The sequence below is a fragment of the Dasypus novemcinctus genome, chromosome 6 (assembly GCF_030445035.2).
Source record: "Dasypus novemcinctus isolate mDasNov1 chromosome 6, mDasNov1.1.hap2, whole genome shotgun sequence".
NCBI classification, from domain to species: domain Eukaryota; kingdom Metazoa; phylum Chordata; class Mammalia; order Cingulata; family Dasypodidae; genus Dasypus; species Dasypus novemcinctus.
The window spans coordinates 43,858,245-43,884,711 of record NC_080678.1 but is presented as its reverse complement, the minus strand read 5'-3'; the positions used below and the strand labels follow the sequence as shown (position 1 = coordinate 43,884,711).

The following is a 26,467-nucleotide window of genomic DNA, read 5'->3' as shown; positions in this document are numbered from 1 at the left end:
CCCTGGGGCACAGACCCCACCATCTCTGAGCTTTAGGGTGTCAGCACTCTCCCTGAACAGTGGGGTGGAAGGCTCTCTCTCTCCAAGCGCTGGGGCCGTCTAACCCTTCCCACACTCATGATGGGCCTGCTCTCTTGGCCTTAGGACATCTCTTCAGTCTAGATCTCAGCTTCCATGGTTTTGCTCTTGAAGTCATTCTTCTTTCACTTTGTCCCTTTGCTGTCATTTACAGTCCAGGCTGACAGAAGATCTGCTCATGCAAAATTTTCATAAACCTTGTCAGCTTTGCATATAGTTCACAGGGATCCAAACCATCAAACTAAAGGACTTTTCACAGATCCTTCTAGCATAACTGCATTTCCAATGCCTACTTCCTCTGAAATGGCTGACTTGTCCATGTTCAATTAAATCCTCATATGGAGCCCTATTCTCTAGGAATTTGCTTTCCAGCAGCTCAGGAAATTCCTAATATAGCTACTTCTGGCCCTAGTCTCAGAGTACACTATGTGGATAGACTCAGAAATTTCCAAACCATCAATTTCTGGTTCTTTGTACACAGGAGTTCATCCTCAGCTTATCTCTTTCCTCTCGTATTTTACTGTTAACTGCAGGGAGAAACCACTCTCCATACTTAGCTTGAAAATCTCCTTGGCTAAATATCCAAATTTATCACTTTCAAGTTCTGCCTTCTATCCAACATCAGACCTCAATTTCACCAAGTTCTCTACCTCTTTAAAACAAGGATCATCTTTCTTCCAGTTTCCAATAACACATTCATCATTTCCATCTAAGGCCTCATCAGAAGTACCATTAGTATCCATATTTCTATTGTAGTCTCTTCAAAGCAATCTAGTTTTTCTATTAAGTACCTCACAATTCTTCCAACCTCTACCCATTACCAGTTCCAAAGCCATTTCCACCTTTTTTGGTATTCACGGTAGCAACACTCCATTCCTGGTACCAAGCTCTGTTTTAGTTTTCTCTGGCTGCTCAAGCAAATATCATGTCATGGGCTGACTTAAACAATGGTAATTTATTAGCTCACAGTTTTGAGGCTGAGAAACAGTCATAATCAAGGTGTCATCAACATGATGCTTTCTTCTCTAAGACTGGCATTCTGGGGCTGGCTGCTGGTGATCCTTGGTCCTTGGCTCATCTGTTGCATGGCAATGCATATGATGGCCTTTCCTGGCCTCTGCCTTCTCTTTTGCATTCCATTGAATTTCAGTTTTTTGCTTCCTGTGGGTTTCTCTTTATCTATATGAATTTCATTCTATTTATAAAGGATTCCAGTAATAGGATTTAGCACCATCCTTATTAAGGTAGGTCAGACCTTAACTGAAGTAACCTCATCAAAAGGTTCTATTCACAATGGGTGTACACCCCACAGGAATGGATTAAGTTTGAGAATGTGTTTTTCTAGCATATATACAGCTCCAAACCACCACAACTTTATGGTAAATCCTGTGAGTCCTCCTAGCAAATATTGAACCTGAGGTGTTCTTGGGAACCCTTGACAAATGCTTCTGCTGTAGAAAGCCTGGGCCTTTCTTCAAAGGTTTCTATTGGTAAGTTTAGCTTATACCCTCCTAGAGATACCTATACCTTTGCCCAGTGGGAACATGCTATATACATTGTTCCATAGCTTGCTTCGCACAAAATGAAGTGTTTTATTCAAGACTATATATCAGTCTCAATCTTTTTCATTCCTGAATAGTAGTATGTATGTGTGTACTAGAATTTATATATCTAGAACCAAATTGATGAAACATAGTGATTTTAGTCATTTGCTATTACAAATAATGCTGCATTGAACATCCCTATACATGTATCTTTTCATACATTCATGAATACGTCAGCCAGTTAAATTTCTAGAATTAGAATTATTGGGTCAAAGGATATATATGCTTTACTCCAATACATATTGCTAAATCCCCCTCCACGAGGCTGTACAATTTTTACTCTCACCAACATGTGAAAAGCACTTGTTTTCTCATTCTTGTTAATATATTAAATTTCTTTATTGAATTTACAGTAAAATTCATCCTGTTTAAGTATACAGTTCTAAGAATTTTGACAGACTTGTACAGTCATGTAATCACCACCACAATCAAAATATAGAGTATTTCCATCATCTCAAAAAGTTCTCTTGTGGACCTTTGTAGTCAGTCCCCTCTCTCTACCCTGTACCTCTGCAAACCGATCTGATTGCTGTTCTTACAGTTTTGCCTTTTCTAGAATTTCATATAAGTGAAATCATACAGTACTAATGAGTCTAGCTTCTTTCACTTAGTATAATGTTTTTGACATTCATTCATGTTGTTGCATCTCTCAATGGTTTATTCCTGTTTTTTTAAAGATTTATTATTTTTAAAAATTTATTTCTCCCCCCACCCCCAGTTGTCTGCTCTCTGTGTTCATTCACTGTGTGTTCTTCTGTGACTGCTTCTATCCTTATCAGCGGCACCAGGAATCTGTATTTCTTTTTGTTGCATCATCTTGTTGTGTCAGCTCTCCGTGTGTGCGGCACCATTCTTGGGCAGGCTGCACTTTCTTTTGTGCTGGGTGGCTCTCCTTAGGGGGCACACTCCTTGTGTGTGTGTGCGTGGCAGGGCACTTCTTGCGCACATCAGCACTGCTCATGAGCCAGCTCCACATGGGTCAAGGAGGCCCAGAGTTTGAACTGCGGACCTCCCATGTGGTAGGCAGACGCTCTATCCATTGGGCCAAGTCCACTCTCTGGTTTATTCCTTTTTTTATTGTAGAATTCCATTTTATGGGTAAACCATAAATTGTGTGTATTCACCAGTTTATGGATATTGGATTGTTTTGAATTTAGGGTGATTATAAATAAAGCTGCTAGAAATATTTAGGAGCAGGTTTGCCTGGACATATGTCTTCACTTTTCTTGGGTAAATATCTAAAAATGGGACAGCTTGTTCCTATGGTAAGTATACCTTTAGCTTCATAAGAAATTGCCAAACCCTTCTCCAAAGTGACCGTAATATTTTACCTTACAATTTACAATGTATTAGTATTCCAGTTGTTCTACTTCCTCAACAATATTCATTGTCAGTATTTTTTTTTATTTCGGCCATTATAATAAGTATGTAGTTAATATTATATATCAAACCTTACAAAAAATTTTTGCTATTCTGAGAAGTGATGAAAAGTACCTCATGTTTTCATTCACATTTTAAAATTAATAATTAGAATACATATGTTGAGAAGATATATTTCTGTATTAGTCAGCCAAAGGGGTGCTGATGCAAAATACTAGAAATTAGTTGGTTTTTATAAACGGTATTTATTTGGGGTAGGAGTTTACAGATACCAGGCCATAAGCATAAGTTACTTCCTCACCAAAGTCTATTTTCATGTGTTGGAGCAACATGGCTGCCAATGTCTGCGAGGGTTCAAGCTTCCTGGGTTCCTCTCTTCCAGGGTCTTGTTTCTCTCTGGGTTCAGGGTTCCTCTCTAACCAGGACTTGCTTCTTCCTGGGCTCAGTGTTGCTTTCTTCCTGGGGCTTTCTTGTTTCCTCTGTGAGCTTACTTCCTGGGGCTCCAGCTTAGGGCTTCAGCATCAAACTCCAACATCAAAAGTATCCCAACTCTGTCCTTTGCTATGCCTTTTATCTGTGAGTCCCCACCCACCAACTCAATGCCCTGTTGACTGGCCCAGTCAAAGCCCTAATCATAACAACCACACCCAGTTACAGACCAGATTACAAATATTATCCAGTATCTATTTTTGGAATTCATCACCATATCAAACTGCTACACTCCACCCTCTGAATTTCAAAAAGACATTACAATATTTTAAAAAAACCTTAAATCAATAACAATGCAAATATTAAATCATATCACAGTCAATTTAAAGAATTAGTTTGTCCTGGGACAAAGTCTTGCCTGCTATAGACCTCTGAAACTTACTAAACAATTTATCTGTTTCCAATACACAAATGGACAAAGGATAAACGTTCTCATTACAATAAGGAGAAATTGGGAGGGAAACATGAGTCATGAATCCTCTACACTTCAGTAAACCTGCAGGACATCCTCCATTCGATTTCAGCCCCAGAGTTATTCTTTTTTTATTTTATTTTATTTATTTCTCTCCTCTTCCCCCCCCCCCCCCCCCCACACCCCAGTTGTCTGTTCTCTGTGTCCATTTGCTGTGTGGTCTTTTTTTGTCCGCTTCTGTTGTTGTCAGCAGCATGGAATCTGTGTTTCTTTTTGTTTTGTCATCTTTCTGCATCAACTCTCCGTGTGTGCGGCGCCATTCCTGGGCAGGCTGCACTTTCTTTTGCACTGGGTGGCTTTCCTTAGGGGGCGCACTCCTTGCATGTGGGGCTCCCCTATGCAGGGGGCACCCCTGGGTGGCAGGGCACTCCTCGCGCGCATCAGCACTGTGCATGGGCCAGCTGCACACGGGTCAAGGAGGCCCGGGGTTTGAACCGTGGACCTCTCATGTGGTAGATAGACACCCTAACCACTGGGCCAAGTCTGCTTCCCCAGAGTTATTCTTAAGATGATGTTTTCTTCTCCTTGGTGCCTTATGGGAATCCACCCTTTCCAAATGCTTGCCCAATGGCCATTTTCTTGGTTCCACCCTCATCAAGCATCTGGGTGTTGACCAAGCTCCAGACCTCACCTTCCAAGAGTGTTTCAGTGATTGCCACACCTTACCAAAACTTGGGGTTAGAGTCTTAACGACCTAGTACAGTGACGTGAAGACAACATTCCCCCTAACCTTTGGCAAACGGGCTCAACCTTCTCAGAGCAACGAGTTGAACACCTAGCCTTTCCTAACCTTTGGGGGACAGGTCCAGCCCTCTCAGACCAAGGATTATCTGCCCTAATCTTTGGGGAATGTGCTCCACCCTCTCTGTACCCTGGAGCAGCAAAACTCTCACAGAACATCAGACAGGAGCATCCACCCTCTTCAACTGCTGGGGCAAACTCACCCTCTCTGTACACATGGGTGGGGTTTCTCTCTTGGCCCAAGGTGATGTCCTAATTCCAGATCTCAGCTTCCATGATTTTCCTCTTGAAGTCATTTCCCCTTCAGTCTCTCTTTTCCATGTCCCTTTTAGTCCAAGCTGACAGTGCTTTTGTTCATACAGCTCTCTCAAAAAGTCTGTTGATTTTGCATGCTGGAAGCAGGGGTCCACTGCATCTTCAATCCTTATTTACAAGTTCCAAGTTTAGTTATGTCCTCCAGTGGGGCATGTTCATCTGGGAACTTGATTTCCGAGGCTTGGAATTTCCAGAATCAGTTTCTGTTTTCTTTGTGCCCAACAGTTCAGTCCTCAGTTTATCTCTGTCATCTAGCATTTTGCTATAAGCTGCAAGCAGAAGCCAAGCTTCATTCTCCGGATTTACTTTGGAAATTTCTTCAGCTAAATGCCCAGGCTCACCATTTCCAAATTCTGCCTTCCATAAAACACCAGGAGTTAATCTTGCTAAGTTCACTGCAACTTTAAAACAAGGATCACCTTTCCTCCAGTTTCCAATAATAGTTTCATCATTTACTTCTAAGGCATTGTAAAAAGTCTCTTTAGCATCCGTATTGCTATCAATAGTCTTTTCAGAGTTTCAACTATGGCAGAGGAGAAACACTGGTGTGGGGTGGTATTGATGTGGGGCACATAGTTGGGAGAGAGTTCTCCAGGGCATGTATATAGGGTTTGTAAAAATGTTTGGATATATGTTGGGTATTTTCATAGTAGTTACAATTACAAATGACAACTAAGGGAGAGCTGAGTTCCTAGCCAGGGGAGCTCTATCATATTCCCCAGTGGAACAGCAACAATCCCCCAAGTATAACGGCAAAGACCAACAAAGAAGGATGGTCCAACAATGAGCCCTTGATACTGATGACTATGCTTATGAGCCTGTGTGCCTGCAATATGAATTAGGCCTAGAGCTGCAGGGTGCCTAAGAGTTACCTCCTGAGAGCATCCATGTTGCTCAAATGTGGCCACTCTCTAAGCCAAACTCAGCATGTAAATGCATTACTGTCCCCCCAGTGTGGGACATGACACCTGGGGATGAGCCTCCCTGGCACCAAGAGATTACTACCAAGCACCAGCTGGTGATGTAACTAGAAAAAGACCTTGTATAAAAGGGTCAACTCAGACAGAATATCACAGCCTGCATGTAGGATCATGTGTTAAAACTGCTTTTTGATCTTGAATAAAAGGGGGAAATGGCAAAGACAAATGAAGTATATGTCTAAGAGTCTTCAAAAAGGAGTCAGAAGGTCATCAGAAGGGTCGTGCTTATGCATGTCTCAGCAGGGCCCCAGAGATAGCCAAAGTAGATACAACCCCAGGTACTAGTTCTCCTGAGGACTACGGAGGCCCATGGGTTCTATGGTCATGGCAGATGGCTCTGGAATTCAGTGCCATATCAGTTGGCCCTACTTTGGAGTTTGTGTTCCTGAGTGTGATGGCATTGGGCTCAGATGTGACCTTTCTACACATGCCTCTTCTGTCACTTTTACTGAACCTGTGGTTGGCACTAGGGTTGGTGTATACTCAGGAGACTTGAATCTCTGGACTTTCCATGTGCCAGCCGGGCCCTGAGCCTCAGCAAAATTGCAACTCCTACCCTCTGGTTCATTGGACTTACCCAGTTCAGCTAGCAGAGAGATGAAGATGGTCAACCACCACACCAGGGAATCAAGAATGCCCTCAACTGCAAGCAGAAGAATTGCATCCATCATCTGTGTGGAATCTAAGCCCCCTCTCAATGCAGAGGTGGAGTGGACATCACCACCCCAGGGTCCACTGAATGGAGGAATAAAATATGGATTAGAGTGGACTTACTGATATTCTACTATGGAACTATTGTGACTAATAATAGAAAAAATTGTAGCATTGATGTGGAGAAAGTGGCCACGGTAGTTGCTGAGGGCAGGGAGAGGGAAGAAGAGATGTGGTGTGGGGGCATTTTTGGGACTTGGAGTTGTCCTAAATGATATTGCAGGGACAGATGCTGGACATTATTTATCTTGCATAACCTTCTGAATGTACTGGGGAAGAGTGTAAACTACAATGTGAACTATTATCCATGTGGTACAGCAGTGCTCCAAAATGTATTCACCAAGTACAATGAATGTGCCACAATGATGAAAGAGGTTGTTGATGTGGGAGGAGTGGGGGTGGGGGTGGGGGTATATGGGAACTTCTCATATTTTTTGAATGTAACATTTTTTTAAATTAAAGAAGTATATTAATTTTGAAAAAATAAATAAAGTAAAATCAGTAAGAAAACAAACAACAAACAAAACAAAACAGTCTCTAGGCCTTTTCCATCAAGCATCTCACAGTTCCTCCAAAAAATACCCGTTATCCATTTATAAAACCATTCCAGCATTTGGTAATTGCAAAATCACTTCCCTACTCCTTGGTACCAAATTCTTTGTTAGTCAGCCAAAGGGATGCTGATGCAAAATACCAGAAATTGGCTGGTTTTATAAAGGGTATTTTTTGGGGTAGGAGCTTACAGGTACCAGGCCTTAAGCATAAGTTGCTTCCCTCACCAAAGTCTCTTTTCATGTGTTGGAGCAAGATGGTGGCCAACGTCTGTGAGCATTCATGCTTCCTGGGTTCCTCTATTCTAGGATCTTGCTTCCCATTGGCTTCTAGGTTCCTCTCTTCCCAGGGCTTGCTTGTTTCCTCTGTGAGCTTACTTCCTGAGGCTCCAGCATCAAATTCCAACATTAAAACTCCAACATAAAAAAATCCCCAACTCTGTCCTTTGCCATGCCTTTTATCTGTGAGTCCTCACCCACCAAGGGGTGGGGACTCAATGCCCTAATGACATGGCCCAATCAAAGTCCTAATCATAACTTAATTACACCCAGTTACAAAGATTACAAACATAATCCATTATCTATTTTTGGAATTCATAACCATATGAAACCGCTGCAGTTTCTTTGTCTTTGAATTGCCTGTTCATACTCTTTGCCCATTTTTCTTTAGGTGGGTTGATCATTTTCTTAATGATTTCTAATGTCTCTTTTTATATAAGAAAAGTCAACTTATTTCATAGTTGTTGGAAACATTTTCCCCAGTTTGTAATTTTTTACTTTGTTTATGATATATTTTGCTACAGAAAATTTTTATTTATCTTCTAGATTTTATACCTCATTTGTTTCAAAAATGAAGAGTTAGGAATGAGAGATTTTATTAAGGCCATGTATAGAAGGCAAAGTGACCTGTGCTAGTTTCCTCTGTCACATTAGCAATGCAAGGCCAGTACAGATTTTCTCAATTTTTTCACCATCTGCAAATAACCAAGACTTGTAGACAAATTCAGCTGTTTTGAGAAAGGGCTAGATTCCCCAGGGCACAGCTCTTCAATTTCAAATGTGGAAGAAAATTTGTTTCATGGAAGCAATATGCTTATTGCAGAGTCCATCACTATATGAGATTGTTAATCTTGTTGGCTGGGACACAGGGAATTCCTGTCTGCAGTTTCAGTGACATCACTTTGCCGGAAACAACCCTCCTCCCTTCCAATCCCACACTTAAACATGGGATTCCATGCTAACCACAAAGACCTATTGTGCTCCATGCAGTCTATGGGCAAAAGAATTCAGGGGAGGCCAGAAGGGGTTGTGGGTGAAGAGAGTGTGGGTGGCATGGTGGAAGGAAGTGAGGAGGAGAGCAAAGGCAGAGGACTCCTTTGCTTCCTTATTTCCCACACATAGAACCTCTATTGGCACTTGATTTTTGCAATCATTAGCATTTTTGGAGTCAGGCATAACCATGTCCAATGTCAGCTGAGTGCTGCTAATCTGAGATGAGCACACCCCACAGCAAGAACAACTGTATGATAAAGAGCTTGGGCTGGAAGAATCTGGCTTGCAGGAAGAGCTTATTCTGCCCTCCCACCCTACCTCCACTGCCTGGGTGTTCCTGGGTGGGCTCTCCCAGCCCAAAGTGATACTCTGAGGGGTCCACTCAGTAGCAGCCAGACAACTTTGTTGAGATAAATACCCTTCCTAACTAGAGAGCTATGAACTGAGACTAACCAGCTAATTAACATTTCAGAGAGTAGAAATAAAACATAAATAAAAGCCAATAGCTTCCTCTGAGGTCTGTGGTTCAAGAGATCAGTAGAACAGATGTGTTACTCAATTACCTTGCTCCTTGAAACTCTTTGAGTCTATCTCTTTCCTTTGCCAGTTCCCCTTCTTCCCCTCCCCTCTTATTCTCTGTCTCTGTCTTCTTGGTTCTTTCATTTAAACCCATGTCCATCTTATTTCCCTTACCCACTCCCTTGCCTTTTGCCCTTTAACTAGTCATCATTGGTGACTCTAAGTTCATTTTTAGCATTTGTGTATTTATTGATTGATGTTTTTACTGATTTCCTTGGCTTAAAAGCATAGGCAAGAAAAAAAAAACCCAACTACATTCAACTGCTTTAACCTGGAGCTTGACTCTGGATAGATTAATTGGGGTAACATGGGGATGTGAAGTAGAATAAAATCTCTCTGTTTTAACAGAACTTTCAGTGAATTCTTTTGCATTGGATCAACAGTGAAGGAATGAAGCTGAGTGATTTCTATATGTCTCTAATGGTAAAGTGCTGTTTCAAAGCACTGGAGTGGAGATAAGAGACTTGGTTCAAATCTCTGCTCTGCCATTTGCAACATATGTGACCTTGGGGCGGTCCTTTAACCTCCACAAGAATCACAGTCTAGCTTCTGCCACTTCTCTGTAAGCCTCTGACTACCAGGGACCAGAGACTCTGTGGTTTTAAAAGGTACAACACCGTATGGTAGTCCCAATGACAAACAGTCCAGACTCCCACCCTCCAGCCAAATCCTCAGTGTCTCCACTTATTTCTGGATGATAGGGTTGACTATCACATAAAGCATTCCTTCCTCATCCCAGTGCTGTACTAAGCCTTGGCCATATGATGCAGTATAAAGTGGGTAGTTCAATGCCTGGACTTAAGAGTGAGACTGCTCATGCTTAATTTCTGGATTTAATGTTTACATCTGTAATTTTAGGCAAGTTATTTAACCTCTGTGACGTAGTTTCCTCACCTGTAAAATAAGAATAACAATGATAATAATAGTATATCTATTTCACATGACTGTATTGACTTGGCACCAAGAGCTACTTAAGTGTAGCCTGTAATGTATTATTAGCTCATTGGGTCTTACATGGCAAAGCAGTAAAGTAGGTACTATTATGGCTCCCCTTTTGCAGATGAGAAAACACGAGTCTTAGTTTAAGCGAAGGTGATCTTCTCTGGACTTTGCTCTGGCTTGAACTACTCCCCAGAAACCTGTGGATTTGGCTTTCTGCAGTTGAATCCTGGTGATGGCTGGCTCGTGATCCCTCTTGATAATACTTTCCCAGTGAAGACTCTCCTGCTATGCTGAGTGGCCAAGAACCAGAATATATGGAGAAGGCTATGCCCATGTGATGGTGTTTCCTTATCCTGGATGGATCAGCCAAGCACTGGCCTTGGTACAAGCCCTGCTTTGTCTGCACTTGGCTATGTGGTTGTCCTATGGCCTCCTGATCTCTTTGGGGTGGTGTCAGCATCTTATCACTATAAGAGGTGGGGCTTTGCTGTGCTTTGGCCCTGTCCTCACTTTTCAGGGAACTTATCAGGGCTCTGATGGTTTCTTCTTGACCCCTAGGATGGGCATAGATTATACAAATGATTCTAGAAATAAGTCAAGCTTCTATGAGCAAGGTGCCCAGTTACCACTCTGACCTCATCTCTCAGTACTTTCTTCAGATCACTCTTACAGCCACACTGGTCTCTTTGCCAGGCACCACCCTGCCTTAGGGCCTTTGCACATACAGTTCTTTTTGCCTGGAATGCTCTTGCCCCAAAGATATGCATGCTTTCTCCCTTGACTCTGTTACTCAATATCACCACAGAGAATCCTTCCCTAATCACCCCACCCTTCCTTTTCACCCTCTCTGCTTTTTCCCCTCCTTAGAACTTATATTTATGTGACATACTATAAATTTCATCTATTTATCTGCTTTTCTTCCTCTAAACCAGAATGAAAGCATGATGAACATAAGTGTGTTTATCTCTTTTGTTCACTGCTGTAGCCTCAAACCCTAGAGCAGTTCTGGTACATAGAAAAATACACACAATAAATAATTATTGAATGATTGGTTAAAAGACTGAAGCATGGCCCCTTCCCCAATATCTATGATTGAACTCCCAAACTGAAAAATTCCGAACAAACCAACTGTATAGAGATAAACTTAAATATGTAGAAGTAACACATTCAAGGACTACTGGAATAATTAAGCTTTGAAGCATATGGAGGGGAACATAGCCTCCTTTTGAACTTGATTTTGAGGGAGAAAAGGAAAAAGATTTGGTGGAGAAACAGGAGAGTGTAATTTCAAGTGAAGAAATCTCAAGTACAAAAACGTCAGAGTAGCCTCAATTCAGTCAACTATGGATACAGTAATGTGCAAGCCAGGAAAAAAAGAACCTGCACTCAGGGAGCTTACATTCTAGTGGTCATAATGTCAGGCATTATGATCTTAGACACAAACAGATCTGCTTGTTGGAGTGGTGAGACAGGGGAGGACTTGAGTTTCTGAAGGGCCAAGAGGTCTAGATAGACCAGTGTGGCTTTCTTCTGGAAAGCAGTAGGAAGCTACTACCATAGTTCTTGATCAGGAAGAACCCCTAGTTCATCAATTACGGAAGATTTTGGAAGCCACGTGAAGGATGGAACTGATAGGTAAGGGAATCAGGAAGGGTGGGAAATATCAGAAAGGGCTACTGTAGATGATCAGATGTGAGGTGGCGTTACTGGAACGGGGAAGTGGATAGCAACAAAGTGTGGTCTAAGGGGCCTGGGATAAAGAGACTGAGAAATTCCCTGAGTGTATAGAATAAATATTTCTCACCAAGAAGTACTTCATGATGAAGAGGAAAGGAGATGGCAGAGAAGCTGCAGAGACTTTCACCCAGGACAACTCCTAGGGGCCGATTAGGACCAGTTCCCCGAGGTTCAGGGATTTGTTCCACCACTGGCTGTGTAAACACAGTAAGCACCACGGTGCTCCTCTGATGTTTATTCACCAGTGCTTGCCAGGTTTGCTGTTTTGTTCTCTGTGTAAGTCAAGATTAGTCCAGATGTGGCCCATTAGAAATTAGAAACTATTTGAATCTAGTCAGTTGCAATGGATCCACAGAGCAATTCCTCTTTTGTATTTGCTTGAAACCCACCACATTTGCCAACACTCCACATCTATTTATTAATGGATATTGAAATTTTAAGATATTATATCTTTGATATCCTGAGGGGGAGATGCTCAGATTTTCTGTACAGCAGGCTTTTGACTAAGGACAACATTAAATCATTTTTATCTTCACCTTAATAGAATGCTAATTGTAGATGAAATACTGCTATTTCTATAAGAATCATTTCAACACCAGTATTTTTGCTTCTGACATCGTATTAGCTTGAAATTAGCGCATTTTTCTCAAAGCTTGGGTTTCCTCTAGTTTTGTTTCTCTGTCAAGTGAAAAGTTGACATTATTACCTGGTTCTCTCACCTTATAAATAAAGGCCTCTTCTCACCATGAAAGGAAAAAAAAAGAGAGAGGGCAGTGGCAGTCCTGAATTCTCCCATACAGTTAGAAAATTCAAAGGAAATAAAAAACACAACACTTTGCCATTGATTATTTTTAGTAAAATTTTTCTCAGAATCGTTTCTTGAAATGTCACTTTACATTGTGTGATAGAAACCACATTTCTTTTATTCTGGAGGCACATGAAGGACTTTTCAGGGGAAAGAGTCAAGTTGAATTTTCCAGAATAAAACTTGGCTGTAGCAGTCACAGGGTGCAGAAGAATTTGGGGCCTAAATGTCAGGATGTTTTGGCTCCAAGTAATTAAAATCCTGACTCTTAACTGGTTCAAAGCATAAGTCTTAGAAGGTGGGGCTCCGGGTTAGTTAATTTAGCAGCTCAAAATGCCATCAAGTATTCAGGTTCTTTCCTTCTCTCTGCTCTGCCATCATTGGATATTTTTCCTGTTCAGAAGCTTAAAGATATCATACCACGGACAATGTCAGAGAAAGAAGAGACCAGTTCCTTTCATTTCCTAGATCTGCCCCAGCAGACTTCCTCCAGGGTTTCATGGGCCATAACTGGGTATGTTCCCATTACTGAACCAGTCACTGGTGAAGGAGTGAGATTATGCAGACCATTCAGGCCCATCCCCAAGCTGAGGCATGCAGGCTCTTTGGGAAAGTGGCAGACAGCTGAGCAAAATTGGATTTCTTTTGGGAAGGAAGAAGAGGGCAGTGCTGAATACTATTTTATTGATCCTCTGGAAGGAATAGATAATGATGTTGCTAAAACATTTTTTATTCTCCTAAATGTTGTACTGTTGGGTTTGATAGATAAAAACTGTTTGGGATTCTTGCATTTGATGCAGACTGGGGACTCATCCAGTTCCAGTCCTTTGTATTAAGTCTGAGCTTCTGCTCGAGAGCTTGAGGAGGTTCTCTCATTTCAAGGTCCAGCCAGTTGCTGCTGACCACAAGAGGAGGAACACGACTCAGGCTCCTCTTTCATCTGTTCTAATCTTATACCCTGTCCTTAAAGAAGCCCAAACTATTCTGGAGAACTCCTCTCATGTCCATAGGTTTCTTTTTTGGTAAATTTTATTAGACTTTATTTAGGGAAGTTTTAGATTTACAGAACTGTAGAAAGTACAGTGAGTTCACATAAACCTGCTCTTCCCCACACTGCACCCCCAAAATTTTCCCTATTAACATCTTGCATTAGTGTGGTACATTTGTAACAATTATTGAGCCAATATTGATACATTATTATTAACTATAGTGTGTAGCTTATATTAGGATTCACTCTTTGTGTTGTATGGTTCTGTGTGTTTTGACAAATGCATAGTCATGTATCCATCATTACAGTATCATACAGAATAGTTTCACTGCCTTAAAAATACCCTCTGTGCTGTGTCACCTCTTCATCCCTCCCTCTCTCCTCCCAAATCTCTGACAACCACTGATCTTTTTACTGTCTCTGTAATTTTCCCTTTTCCAGAATGTCATATAGTTAGAATCATATAGTATATAACATTTTCAGGCTGACTTCTTTCACTTAGCAATATGCATGTAAGTTTCCTTCGTGTCTTCCTTCCTTACTTCCTTTTATCTTATCCTTCCTCCCCAAAGCCAAGAAAAAAGCAAAGGGAAGCAGGGGAACTGAGGATGGTTTGGGGAGTTGAAAGAGGAAGAGGAAGGAAGTTGTCAGGATAGAGGGAATGGGACAACCATGCTATTTCCCATTCATCTCTGTTAAATGCTCTGTCTACATTTGACCAAAGTAGCACTTACCTTTTATATGTCTGTTCTAGAAGCTTTTACGTGGCTCATGACAGGGTGAGACTAAGAACAGATTAGATAATGTAAATGAGGACCTGGAACATTAAAAACACCCAGCTTTTAGGTTTTTACCAATTTCTTAACATCGAAGTGGTTGAAATGCAAGGGGCATGTCAAGTCAGGAAATGTCATGGAGTGGTAGGACTTTGATGTTTAAGGACTTATTTTTAATATCTTAAATATTTTGTGATACATTTAAAAAATGAAGAAGACTGTTCTTGGTTGTCATTTGTACCTTGATAGCCATGTATGTCCTATTGAAAGACTGCCAGTTTGGGGCTCTTCTCTCCCCTTATTCCGCTCACCCAATTCTGCCCATTCTCCTTGCCACAGCCACTCACTCAGTCTTGGTATAAACCCTTTTAGTCTCGAATTATTTTCCAATTACTTTGTAAAATGCCTCATGGATAAAGACAGGCTTTTATAGATCTTGATGTTTCCAGATAGCCAGAATAGGGTTAGACAAAAAGGGAGGAAAATCAGTGTTTGTTGATGTCTTGTTGATGTTCTCTCTTCTGCTTTTGGTCTTAGATTCTAATGTGAAGACATTTTGCTCCCAAAATCTCCTGGTCATCCTTGGGTTCTCCTTTATCCTGGCTGTGATAGCTTTGATCGCTGTGGGGCTGACACAGAATAAACCATTGCAAGAAAATGTTAAGGTAATTAAAATTCTTGTGTATCAGGTGTGGGGGAAAGGGGGTAGTTTGTGCACAGAGGGACCTTAAGGTAAATCAGAACATCCATAAGTAGTTGAGGTTCTGGCAGCCCAGGAACAAGGTACTATCCATTGGATTAGGGGAGTATCCATCTATTAGGAGAAAGAGATGTCCACTCTGGAAAAGAGAATGCCTTGAATTAATTAATGGTGGCAAAAGAATTGCATTTGTCTTAATGAGAACAAGGTAAAATGGATCCTTTTTGGAGCATTAAAAAAAAAAAGAGAGAATTGCATTTGTAATTGTTCAACGAACTCAGTGAATTGGTACACCAACAGAAACATTCTTTATTCATCAAATAGAGATCTGTGTTATACTACACTGATAGCCTATGTTCTAGTATTCTCTCTACTTCTTACTCATTGTTTCTCCACGACTGAGTCACAATATTGCACTCTGCCATTCTTACTCCATTATTACCGCTATCCCCAAAACAATAATATTTATTAGACAGCTCTAAAGAATACACCTTGAAGTCAAAGATTGTAGAGAAGACTTGTTCCTTATTTTGAAAAATATTAAGGAAAGCAGAAAAATCTGTGAAAAAGAACCCAGAAAACACATACATATACCAAGGATATTGATTTGAAAGTTATTCATGGATTGGCAGATTTCTTGGGAAATTTCCATATTTGAAGGATCATTCAGACCCATTAGGGTCATTAACTCTGCTGTAAGATTTAATTCTCTTTCCTTTCCAATTCATTAAAACAGAATTTCAAATACTTGAATATCTCACAAATATTCTATAACATCATTATTTAATCTGTACATTAAAAAACATGTTGTAAATTTAATGTATATTAAATACAACTTTTAAAATTTAGTTGAAATCAGACTCAATAAACCTACAAAGGGCCCAGATGATGCCAGTCTGCTAATGAGTATGGATCTACATGTGAGCTGCAATGTGTCTGGAAGTTAACCATGGAGGCCCTAGAACATATTTGCCAAAGACTCTTTTCTTGTGTTTAAAGATGATGAACTGTGAACCTGGAAAGATGGAGGCATATGCCAGCCATTGAAACTTGCTGAATAGAGCAGCGGCCTGGGTATCACAGTGGCATTCTTTTGCCACACAAGTTTGACCCAGTGGTGCTGTGCACAGCAGCTCCTTTGTTAGGATGGAAGGCTGATGCTATCTCATTGTGGGTAGTCTTTTGCCTTTTAATGTTAAGAGTGATGTCGTTTCTGTTGGCAAAACTTGACTCACAGTTGAAGCTTTATGAAACCTCAGTTCTGCTATTTGTTTACCAGTTCCAAAAGTACATGATTTCCTGCTTGATTGACCTTTTTACATGTTCAGTATTGCATCATTGGAGAGGCGACAGCCTAAGAAGCAAAATCCATGACAGATCTGAACTCTGTGTTCCCAGTGAATACTTGTGGCCATGAATATCCATCCCTCATTTTCAGTGGTCTTCTTCAAGTCTCTTGTGCTTCTGTGTTGTGTTGGCCTGGCAAAAAGGAACAGGTCTTTGATATTTTTTAATGAAAGGTATGAGTATTTAAACAAGAGTCACTGGCACCTGAAGTGAATCTTTACAGTAATTGTACTGATTTATTTTATGAAAGATCATTTTATATATGCAAAGTAGCCATTTATTGAGGTTATACACTAATTCTAATATGATTCCAGGCATATAACTTTTGGCAATGGCTGTAGAGTTGTGCTGCCCAATTTGATAGCCCATAGTCATATGTGGTTTCTTAAATTTAAGTTAATTAAAATTAAATAAAATTTAAAATTTTGTTCCTTAGTTGCACCAACCACATTTCAAGTGCTTAATGGTCATATATGGTTGGTGACCATTGGAAAATGCAGATATATAGCATTTCCATCACTGCAGAAAGTTCTGTTGGACAGTGTTGCTTTAGAACATAGTATCTCTGAAATCACCCCAAACTAAGTTTTATGAATAAAATGTATATGATACACATCTTATAAAATCTAAAATAAGGACCAAAAATATGAGACTTTCTTGTGTGACTTGTAGACTAGCTCTAGGATCATCCCAAATATCTTCATCTACTAAAATGTTATGAGTAATTTGTTGGAATTGATGTATTTCCTTCTCAAAATCATCATTTTAAAGAAAACACTTATTTGGATATTTATATCTGGTACATTGTTTTTTTTTTTTAATTGATTTTGTAAAAATATTACATTAAAAAAAAATTATATGAGGTCCCATTCAACCCCACCACCCTCACCCCACCACTCCCCCCCCCCCCCCCAGCAACACTCACTCCCTTCATCATGACACATCCATTACATTTGGTAAGTACATCTCTGGGCATCTCTGCACCTCATGGTCAATGGTCCACATCATGGCCCATACTCTCCCCCATTCCATCCAGTGGGCCCTGGGAGGATTTACAATATCCGGTGATTGCCCCTGAAGCACCATCCAGGGCAACTCCAAGTCCCAAAGGCGCCTCCACATCTCATCTCTTCCTGCCATTCCCCATATCCATCAGCCACCATGTCCACTTTTCCCATTCCAATGCCACGTTTTCTCTGTGGGCCTTGGATTGGTTGTGTCTGTTGCACCTTTATGTCAGGAGGAGGCTTAGATTCCACATGGATACTGGAGGTACCCTGGTTTTAAAAACACATAATATCATCTATCATACATCATTCAGCAACTCTTCATTCATTTGTTCATAAATTTATACATTGACAATTATTAAGTGTGTCAGACCCTGGGCTACATAATTGGGAAACAAATATAGATATAATTGAAATTTCTGTCTGTGGAAGAAAACACATTTAATATATAGTAAACAAATTATTAATTACAATTGTGATAAGTGCTACCCAATGAAAGTAAAGGAGGGCCAGAGAAGTCTCCCCTGAAAAAGTGACATTTACAGTAAGATCTAAAAGATGATCTTCTAAGGAAGAGTTGAGTAGAGTATCTGGGCAGAAAGAAAACAATTACAAGAGCCTTACCACAGAAAGTAGTTGAACACCTCCCAGAAACAGGAAAAGGGTCACTGTGGTTGGAGAGCAGGAGTGAGGCATGTCTTAGATGAAGATGGTGAGTTAGGCAATGCATGTGGAGACCTGAAAGTCAGGTTGAAGGTTTTCTTTATTAATCATGAGAGCAAAGGAAAGCCAGTGACATGATCAGATTGTGTTTTGAAAATATCTTTCTGAGAGGTTGTTGACGTGGGAGGAGTGGGGTGGGGTGGGGTGTGGGGTATATGGGAACTTCTTATATTTTTTAATGTAATAATTTTTGTGATCTATGTATCTTTTCCTAAAAAGGCAATTAAATAAAAAAATTCAAAAAAGAAAAAAATATATCTTTCTGTCTGCAATGAATTAGAGGGGGGTAAGAACGGATGTAGGAGACCAGATAAGAGGCTTTGCAGTAGATTGGAAGAAGGGAAAGGTCTTGAGTTCAATTTCTTTTGTAATAATAATTATTTTTAGAGAAGTTTTAGATTTATGTTTACAGAAAAATTACACCAAAAGTACAGGGCATTCCCACATAACTCCTCCCACACAAACGTCCATACATAGTTTCCCCTATTATTAACATCTTACATTAATGTGGTGCATTTGTTACAATTGATGAACCAGTATTGAAGCATTGCTACTAACCAAAGTCTATTTTTGAGGTGTTAGATATCTATGGGGAAATCTCAAGGAAGCAGACAGATAATCAGATCTGGAGCTCAAAAAAGAGAGATCTATGGGAAACGGACTTTGGCCCAGTGGTTAGGGCATCCGTCTACCACATGGGAGGCCCGCGGTTCAAGCCCCGGGCCTCCTTGACCCGTGTGGAGCTGGCCCATGTGCAGTGCTGATGCGCGCAAGGAATGCCGTGCTACACAGGGGTGTCCCCCGCGTAGGGGAGGCCCACGCGCAAGGAGTGCACCCATAAGGAGAGCTGCCCAGCGCGAAGGAGGGAGCAGCCTGCCGAGGAATGGCGCCGCCCACACTTCCTGTGCCGCTGACGACAACAGAAGTGGACAAAGAAACAAGACGCAGCAAAAAGACACAGAAAACAGACAACGGGGGGAGGGGAGGGGAATTAAATAAATAAAAATAAATCTTTAAAAAAAAAAAAGAGAGATCTAGACCCACTGTCATGGATTGAATTGTGTCCTCCTAAAAGACATGTTTAAGTCCTAACCCCTGTTATTTGGAAATAGGATCATTTCAAATGGAATTAGTTAGAGCAGTCCTTAATCCATTATGACTGATATCTTTATAAGAAGAGGAAATTTGGAAATAGACACAGATTGGAGAATACCATGTGAAGATGGAGACAAAGGGGAGAGTGACATGTGATGACTGAGGGAGAGATTGAAGCCCAGGGATAGTCAGTTGACCACCAGAAGCCAGGAAAAAAGGCATGGAACAGATTCTTCCCTAGAGATGTCGCACGGAGTATGGCCCTGCTGACTCCTTAAATTTGGATTTCTAGCCTCCAGAACTGTGAAACAATACATTTCTGTTGTTTTAAGCCATATGGAAGCTTTAGGAAACTAGGACACTGACCCTGCCCAGTAGAAATATAATGCAAGTCACATTTTAAATTTTGTAGTAGCCACATTTTTAAAAAGTAAAAGGAAATGGGAACAGATGAAATTAATTTTAGTAATATACTTTATGTAACCCAATATATCCAAACTAAAGTAATTTCAACATGTTATCAATATAAAAAATTATTGAGATATTATATATTCTTTTCTTTTCATATTAAGCCTTCAGTGTGATATTTATATTTACTCTCAATTTGGACTAGCCACAATATAAGTGCTTAGTAGCTACATGTAGCTAGTAGCTACCCTATTAGACAGTGAAGGTTTAGACTAAAGATACGTCTCAACATTGCTGTATTGAAACCTTATAATGGATCAGATCATCTAGAAAGGGAGCATAAAGTGAGACGAGGAGGGAGCCAAGGACCGCATCTTAAGGAATTCCATCATTCAAAGGTTGAATAGTGAAGAATCCTTCCTAAAGTATAATAATAACATGGCTCTATGTCATGCTTTGCACTTTGCAAATTATTTCCCTGTGTTCTTACCATGGGTGCTGTGAGGAGTGAAGGTTATTCCCATTTTATAGATACCAAAATGTTGCTCATAGAGGTATTCTTCCTCAAGGAAGGGATGGGACTAAGATTGAAGGCCCAGTCTTTTGACCCAAAGACTAATGATCTTCCCATTTGTCTTAGCAAGTTTCTTTTTAAAAAATCCTAATGAAAGGACTTGCATGCAGGTTGTATATTTTGAGAAGTGATTCCAAGGAAACAGCAAAAGAGGGAAAGCCAACCCAAGAGGACTTGATCACACTGGAACCCTCTGAAGAACTGTGGAAAACACACATCAGAATTGTCTGCCCTAGGAATTTGTTAACTGTTTCTCATTCCCTATTTGTAAGGGTTTCCCCATAGATTGGTAACTCCTTTGCACTTGCAGATTTGCACGTGTCAAAGGGGCTACATGAGTACCACAGGTGATTTACTAGTCAGCAGGGAAGAAGCCTCTGAAAAAAATCAAGAGCTAAGGAGGTACAGCTGGAGCTGGAGAAAAAGGTGGTCAAGAAGATGTGAGGTGACCACGAGAGGTATCTGAAGCATCATTACACCTATTGCTTTTCGTGGGGGCAATTAGTACCTCTTGGGTGCAGGGCCTGGGAATCTACACATTTATCAGATATTCTAGGGCGTTTGTTTGCCACTGAAGTCTGAAAACCACTGTCCTATAGATGTACAAAGACTACTTTTTTTTTAAAAAAGCAGGTCTTAATGAACTGAAAATTCCTTAGTTGTTCCTAAAAATCTCCCCTGGGAAAGAGCCTTTGTCCTAGTGGACCTGGGTAGAGAGGTAACTGAGGTCTGCTTGATTCACCACTTCCTAAATTGCCTGCTCATGACTGAACACTGGCAGTTAGCGAGTTGTCAGATATTCCCTTTAGCATGAACATTCCCTATTCTGGTACACACAGAGCCCCACATGGTCCTCTCACAGGCACAGAATGGTTCCAACACCAAACCATGTACCTTCATTACAAACTGCCATTTGCATGGAATGCAGTCTCTGGGTCTAGACTGCTTTGATTTCGATCCCAGCTCTGCTGCTTTCTAGCTGTGAGACGTTGGGCAAGTAAATTCCAGTCTCTATGCCTCATTTTCCTTATTTGGAAAAAGGAGATAGCAAGAGTACCTACTTGGAGGATGGTTGTGAGGATTAAGTGGAACAGTATGAAGACTCACCTATCAGAGTGCCAACATATTCGAAGCCCTCAGTGGAAACCAGCTGTCACCACTGCATTGAGGAAGGTCCTTAGCTGCTAGCTGGTTATGGTCACAGAGCCAGCCCTCCCCAGGATCTCCAACTCCTGCTATAGGGCAGTGGCCTTTCCTCACACATCTGCTTTTTCCAAAATGAACTGAAGTGTTGTTTTCAGATAAGTATTTGTGATTTTATCTTTTTTATAGAGAATTTGAAAGGTGTTACTCCAATATAGGAAAATACTCCAATACAGGAAAATATCCTATATTGTTTTCATTCCACTGGATTTAAATGTTGTCTGGTTTAAAACCACAACTAAAAACTTGGTTCGTATTAAAGTTCTAGTAACTCCAATTAAAGCAAAAATGAAAGGAAAAAAATGATCTCTAATTGTTTATAGGCCCTTACCAACATCTCTGTAGCTAGCAAAGACCTGATATGTTTATAGAGTACTAGAGTCATATTCGAAAGCATGAGCTTTGTTTATAAACCCAGTCACGGAGACAGACTGATGAGGCTGATGAAGTTACCTTTAAAGCTACAGAGACTTTTGAGAAAAAATTTAAACCTCACAGAACCAATAACCGAGAGAATTTAATTATCATACTGTTTTCCATGTTAACTGGCTTATCGGTGTTTTCTCAGAGGGGAGAGGGGAGGACTCAACCTCAATTGCACTACCTAATATTAGACTGTGGATAGTGACCCATTTTAGTACTGGAAGGGATTTAGGAACTACATAGTTCCAACCCTCCTCATTCATTCATGTGATTCAACAGATACCTGTTGAATTCCTTCTATGTGCCTAACATATAGTAGGATATACCATGGTCAGCAAGAGAGACCTGGTCTCATGTAGCTTATAATCTAATAGGGAAAACAGATTAATCAAATAGCCACATAAATACATAATTACACATTGTGGTAAGTGCTATGGTTAGAGGAAAACTACAGGTACCCGGAGACATGTATTTGGAGGGTTGAATCCAACCCAGGAGGTCAGGAGGGCTGGGGTCCCAGGTGAAGGGCTTTCTGGGCAAAGGCCCCAAGCAGGAGCCATGTGGCTGTGGGGAACTGAAAGCCGGCCAGTTTCTGGGTGTTTTCTGGATGATGTGATTCAGAGAAGAGGGTTAAAAGTCCCACTTCTGCAGAGCCAGGAATAGAAGCAGATCATCTGATACTCTGTTTTCTTTTTCTTTCCTCATCAAAGGAAGTATACCAGGAACCTAGAAATAGGGCATTTGCATTGGAGAACAAGGTACAATTATTTCCATTCCTGGGAGGGGTCTGCCCCAGCTCCATGTAGCCACTTGTCTCAGTGAGCTCTGGGTAGTTAGCACATTTCCAAGGCTTTGCCAGGGCCCTGCTTTGGCAGCTCAATAAACCAAACAAGCTGATTTTACTGTTCCTTTTTCCAGGCCACTGCTTCTGTCCACTTAATATAGTTCATGAAGATCAATTATATACACGATCAGAAGTGGCTTAGGACAAAGTTGTATTTATATTAAAATTACAACTATATTAAAAAATGCTCTGCTTTTTAAAAAGACTGGAAGGAAATAAGTCAAAATACCAGTATGTCTAGTTGGTAAAATCTTAATGCTCTTTTCCTGCCTTTTTTTCTTTTGTTTTTATTACATGCTATTTTTTTTTTTTAAGATTTATTTATTTATTCATTTCTCTCCCCTTCCCCCCCCCCCCCCCCCCCGGTTGTCTGTTCTCTGTGTCTTTCTTCTTTGTCTGCTTCTGTTGCTGTCAGCGGCACGGGAATCTGTATTTCTTTTTGCTGCGTCATCTTGTGTCAGCTCTCCGTGTGTGCTGCGTCATTCCTGGACAGGCTGCACTTTCTTTTGCACTGGGCAGCTCTCCTTACAGGGCGCACTCCTTGCGTGTGGGGCTCCCCTATGTGGGGGACACCCCTGCGTGGCAGGGCATTCCTTGCGCACATCAGCACTGCGCATGGGCCAGCTCCACATGGGTCAAGGAGGCCCGGGGTTTGAACTATGGACCTCCCATGTGGTAGACAGACGCCCTAACCACTGGGCCAAGTCCGCCACCATTAGATGCTATTTAATAAGCTTTAGTACTCTTAAAAGGGAAAATAAAATTGAAATAATAATATTACTTCAATTTTCTTTAATGTGAAGGACATACTCTTAGAGGTTTTTAGAATTTTTTTTTTTTTGCTTTATTTTGTACATTCAATCATTGGAAATATAAATAATTAAAAACTAAAAAGAAAACACAGTTGAATAAAAACATACATTTCTCAATTAAATGTACTGGATACATACGAAATTTTTAAAAATCATACAGTATGTTACATTATAGATTTGATTCATAGTAACGCAATCATACAGTATTTGTCCTTTTGTGTCTGGCTTGCTCTGCTCAACACAGTGTCCTCCAGGTTCATCCATGTTGTCATATACTGTATGACTGCATTTCTTCTTACAGCTGCATAGTATTCCATTGTGTGAATACACCACAGTTTGTTTATCCATTCATCAGTTGATAGACATCTGGGTTGTTTGCAACTTTTGGCAGTCGTGAATAATGTCGCTATGACATCGGTGTGCAGATGGCTATTTGTGTCACTGCTCTCAGTTCTCCCAGTAGTGGTATTGCAGTGAAGGGTCACGTGGCAAGTCTATATCAAGTTCTTTAGAAACTGCCAAACTGTCCTCCACAGTGGTTGTACCGTTCTGCATTCCCACCAACAGTGAATAAGTATTCCTGTCTCTTCACATTGTCCCCAACACTTGTTCTTTGTCTTTTTAGTAGTGGTCATTCTGATAGGTGTGAAATGATATTGCATTGTAGTTTTGATTTGCATTTCCTTAATAATCACTGGTGACGTTGAGCATTTCTTCATGTGTTTTTGTTTTGTTTTGTTTTGTTTTTTCCATTTGTCTTTCTTTGGACAAATGTCTATCAAGTCTTTTACCCATTTTTTAATTGGCTCATTTGTCTTTTTGTTGTTGAGTTGTAACATCTCTTTATATATCCTGGATATTGAACTCTTATCAGATATATCACATTTCCAAATATTTTCTCCCATGGAATTAGCTGCCTTTTCACCCTTTTGACAAAGTCCTGTGAGGTGAAAAACTGTTTAATTTTGAAGAGGTCCCGTTTATCTGTTTTTCCTTTCATTGCACATGCTTTGGGTGTAAGGTCCAAGAAACCACCACCTACTACAACATCTTGAAGATGTTTCTCTACACTTTCTTCTAGTAGTTTTGTGGTCCTGGCTTTTATATTTAGGTCTTTGATCCATTTTGAGTTGATTCTTATATAGGGAGTGAGATAGAAGTCTTCTTTCATCCTTTTGGTTATAAGTATCTAGTTGTCCCAGCACCATTTGTTAGAGACTGTTTTGTCCTGTTAACATTTACTTGGTAGGTTTGTCAAAAACGAGTTGACTATATAGGTGAGGATTTTTTCTGGATTCTCAATTCTATTTCACTGATTGATGAGTCTGTCTTTATGCCAGTACTATGCTGTTTTGACCATGGTAGCTTTGTAATATCTTAAGGCCAGGCAGTGAAATTCCTCCCATGTCACTCTTCTTTTTTAGAATGCTTTTGGCTATTCAGGTGCACTTTCCCTTCCAAATGAATTTGGTATTTGCCTTTTCTAATTCTGTAAAGTAGGCTGTTGGAATTTTGATTGGTATTGCATTGAATCTTTAAATCAGTTTAGGTAAGATTGATACCTTTATAATACTTATTCTTCCAATCCATGAACAAAGAATGTCTTTCCATTTGTTTAGGTGTTTTAAAATTTCTTTTAGCATTTTTGTGTAGTTTTCTGTATATAGATTCTGTACTTTTTTGGTTAAATTAATTCCTAGGTATTTAAGTCTTCTTGTTGCTATTGAAAATGAAATTGTCCCCCTGACTTCTTCCTCAGATGGTTCAATATTAGTGTAAAAAAATAGTACTGATTTTTGCGTGTTGATCTTATATCCTGCCACTTTGCTGAATTCATTTATTAGCTCAGGTAGCTTTGTCATCCATACTTCAGAATTTCCTTTTTTTTTAAAGATTTATTGTTATTTATTTCTCTCCCCTTCCCCTCCCTGCCCCACCCCAGTTGTCTGTTCTCTGTGTCCATTTGCTGCGTGTTCTTTGTCCGCTTCTGTTTTTGTCAGTGGCACAGGAATCTGTGTTTCTTTTTGTTGCATCTTCTTGTTGTGTCAGCTCTCCGTGTGTGTGGCGCCATTCCTGGGAATGCTGCACTTTCTTTTGCGCTGGGTGGCTCTCCTTACAGGGTGCACTCCTTGCGTGTGGGGCTCCCCTATGCGGGGGACACCCCTGCGTGGCAGGGCACTCCTTGCGCGCATCAGCACTGCGCATGGGCCAGCTGCACACGGGTCAAGAAGGCCCGGGGTTTGAACTGCGGACCTCCCATTTGGTAGTAGATGGACGCCCTATCCACTGGGCCAAGTCCACTTCCCCAGAATTTTCTAAGTGTAGGATCATGTCTTCTGCAAACAGTGAGAGTTTTACTTTCTCTTTTCCTATTTGGATGCCTTTAATTTTTTTTTTCTTGTCTAATTGCCCTAGCTAGAACTTCTACTACAATATTGAATAACAGTGGTGACACTGGGCATCCTTGTCTTGTTCCCAATCTTAGAGGGAAAGCTTTCAACCTTTCCCCATTGAGTATGATGTTAGCTGTGCGTTTTTCATATATGCCTTTTGTCATATTGAGGAATTTTCCTTCTATTCTTTTCTTTTGAAGTGTATTTATCAAAAAAGAATCCTGGATTTTGTTGAATGCCTTTTATGTGTCAACTGAGATTATCATGTGTTTTTTTTTCCTTCAAATTGTTAATGGTGGTGTATTATGTTGATTGATATTCTTATGTTGAACCAGCCTTGCATACCAGGAATAAATCCCACTTGGTCATGATGTTTAAGTCTTTTGATATGCTGTTGGATTTGATTTGCAATTATTTTGTTGAAAATTTTTGCATCTATGTTCATTGGAGAGATTGGTCTGTAATTTTCCTTTTTTGTAGTATCTTTATCTGTCTTTGGTATTTGGGTGATGTTAGAT

At 40.4% G+C, this 26,467-nt stretch overlaps 1 protein-coding gene across 5 annotated transcripts in view; it reads left to right on the top strand.

Moving 5' to 3' along the window:
* Positions 1–26,467, top strand: part of ENTPD1 (ectonucleoside triphosphate diphosphohydrolase 1) — a 173,494-nt gene that overhangs the window by 111,172 nt on the left and 35,855 nt on the right. For 2 of the 5 annotated variants that reach the window (XM_058298678.2, XM_004456961.5), the window contains exon 2: positions 14,958–15,085. The exons of 2 other annotated variants lie outside the window; for them this stretch is intronic. Coding sequence is in view for 2 of the 3 variants with exons in the window: in XM_004456961.5 (XP_004457018.1) it covers positions 14,958–15,085 (128 nt within the window). In the remaining variant the exon portion in view is untranslated. Of the gene's footprint in view, positions 1–10,232; positions 10,497–14,957; positions 15,086–26,467 lie in introns of all 5 variants that reach the window. One more of the 5 variants, XM_071215752.1, reaches the window with a different exon arrangement.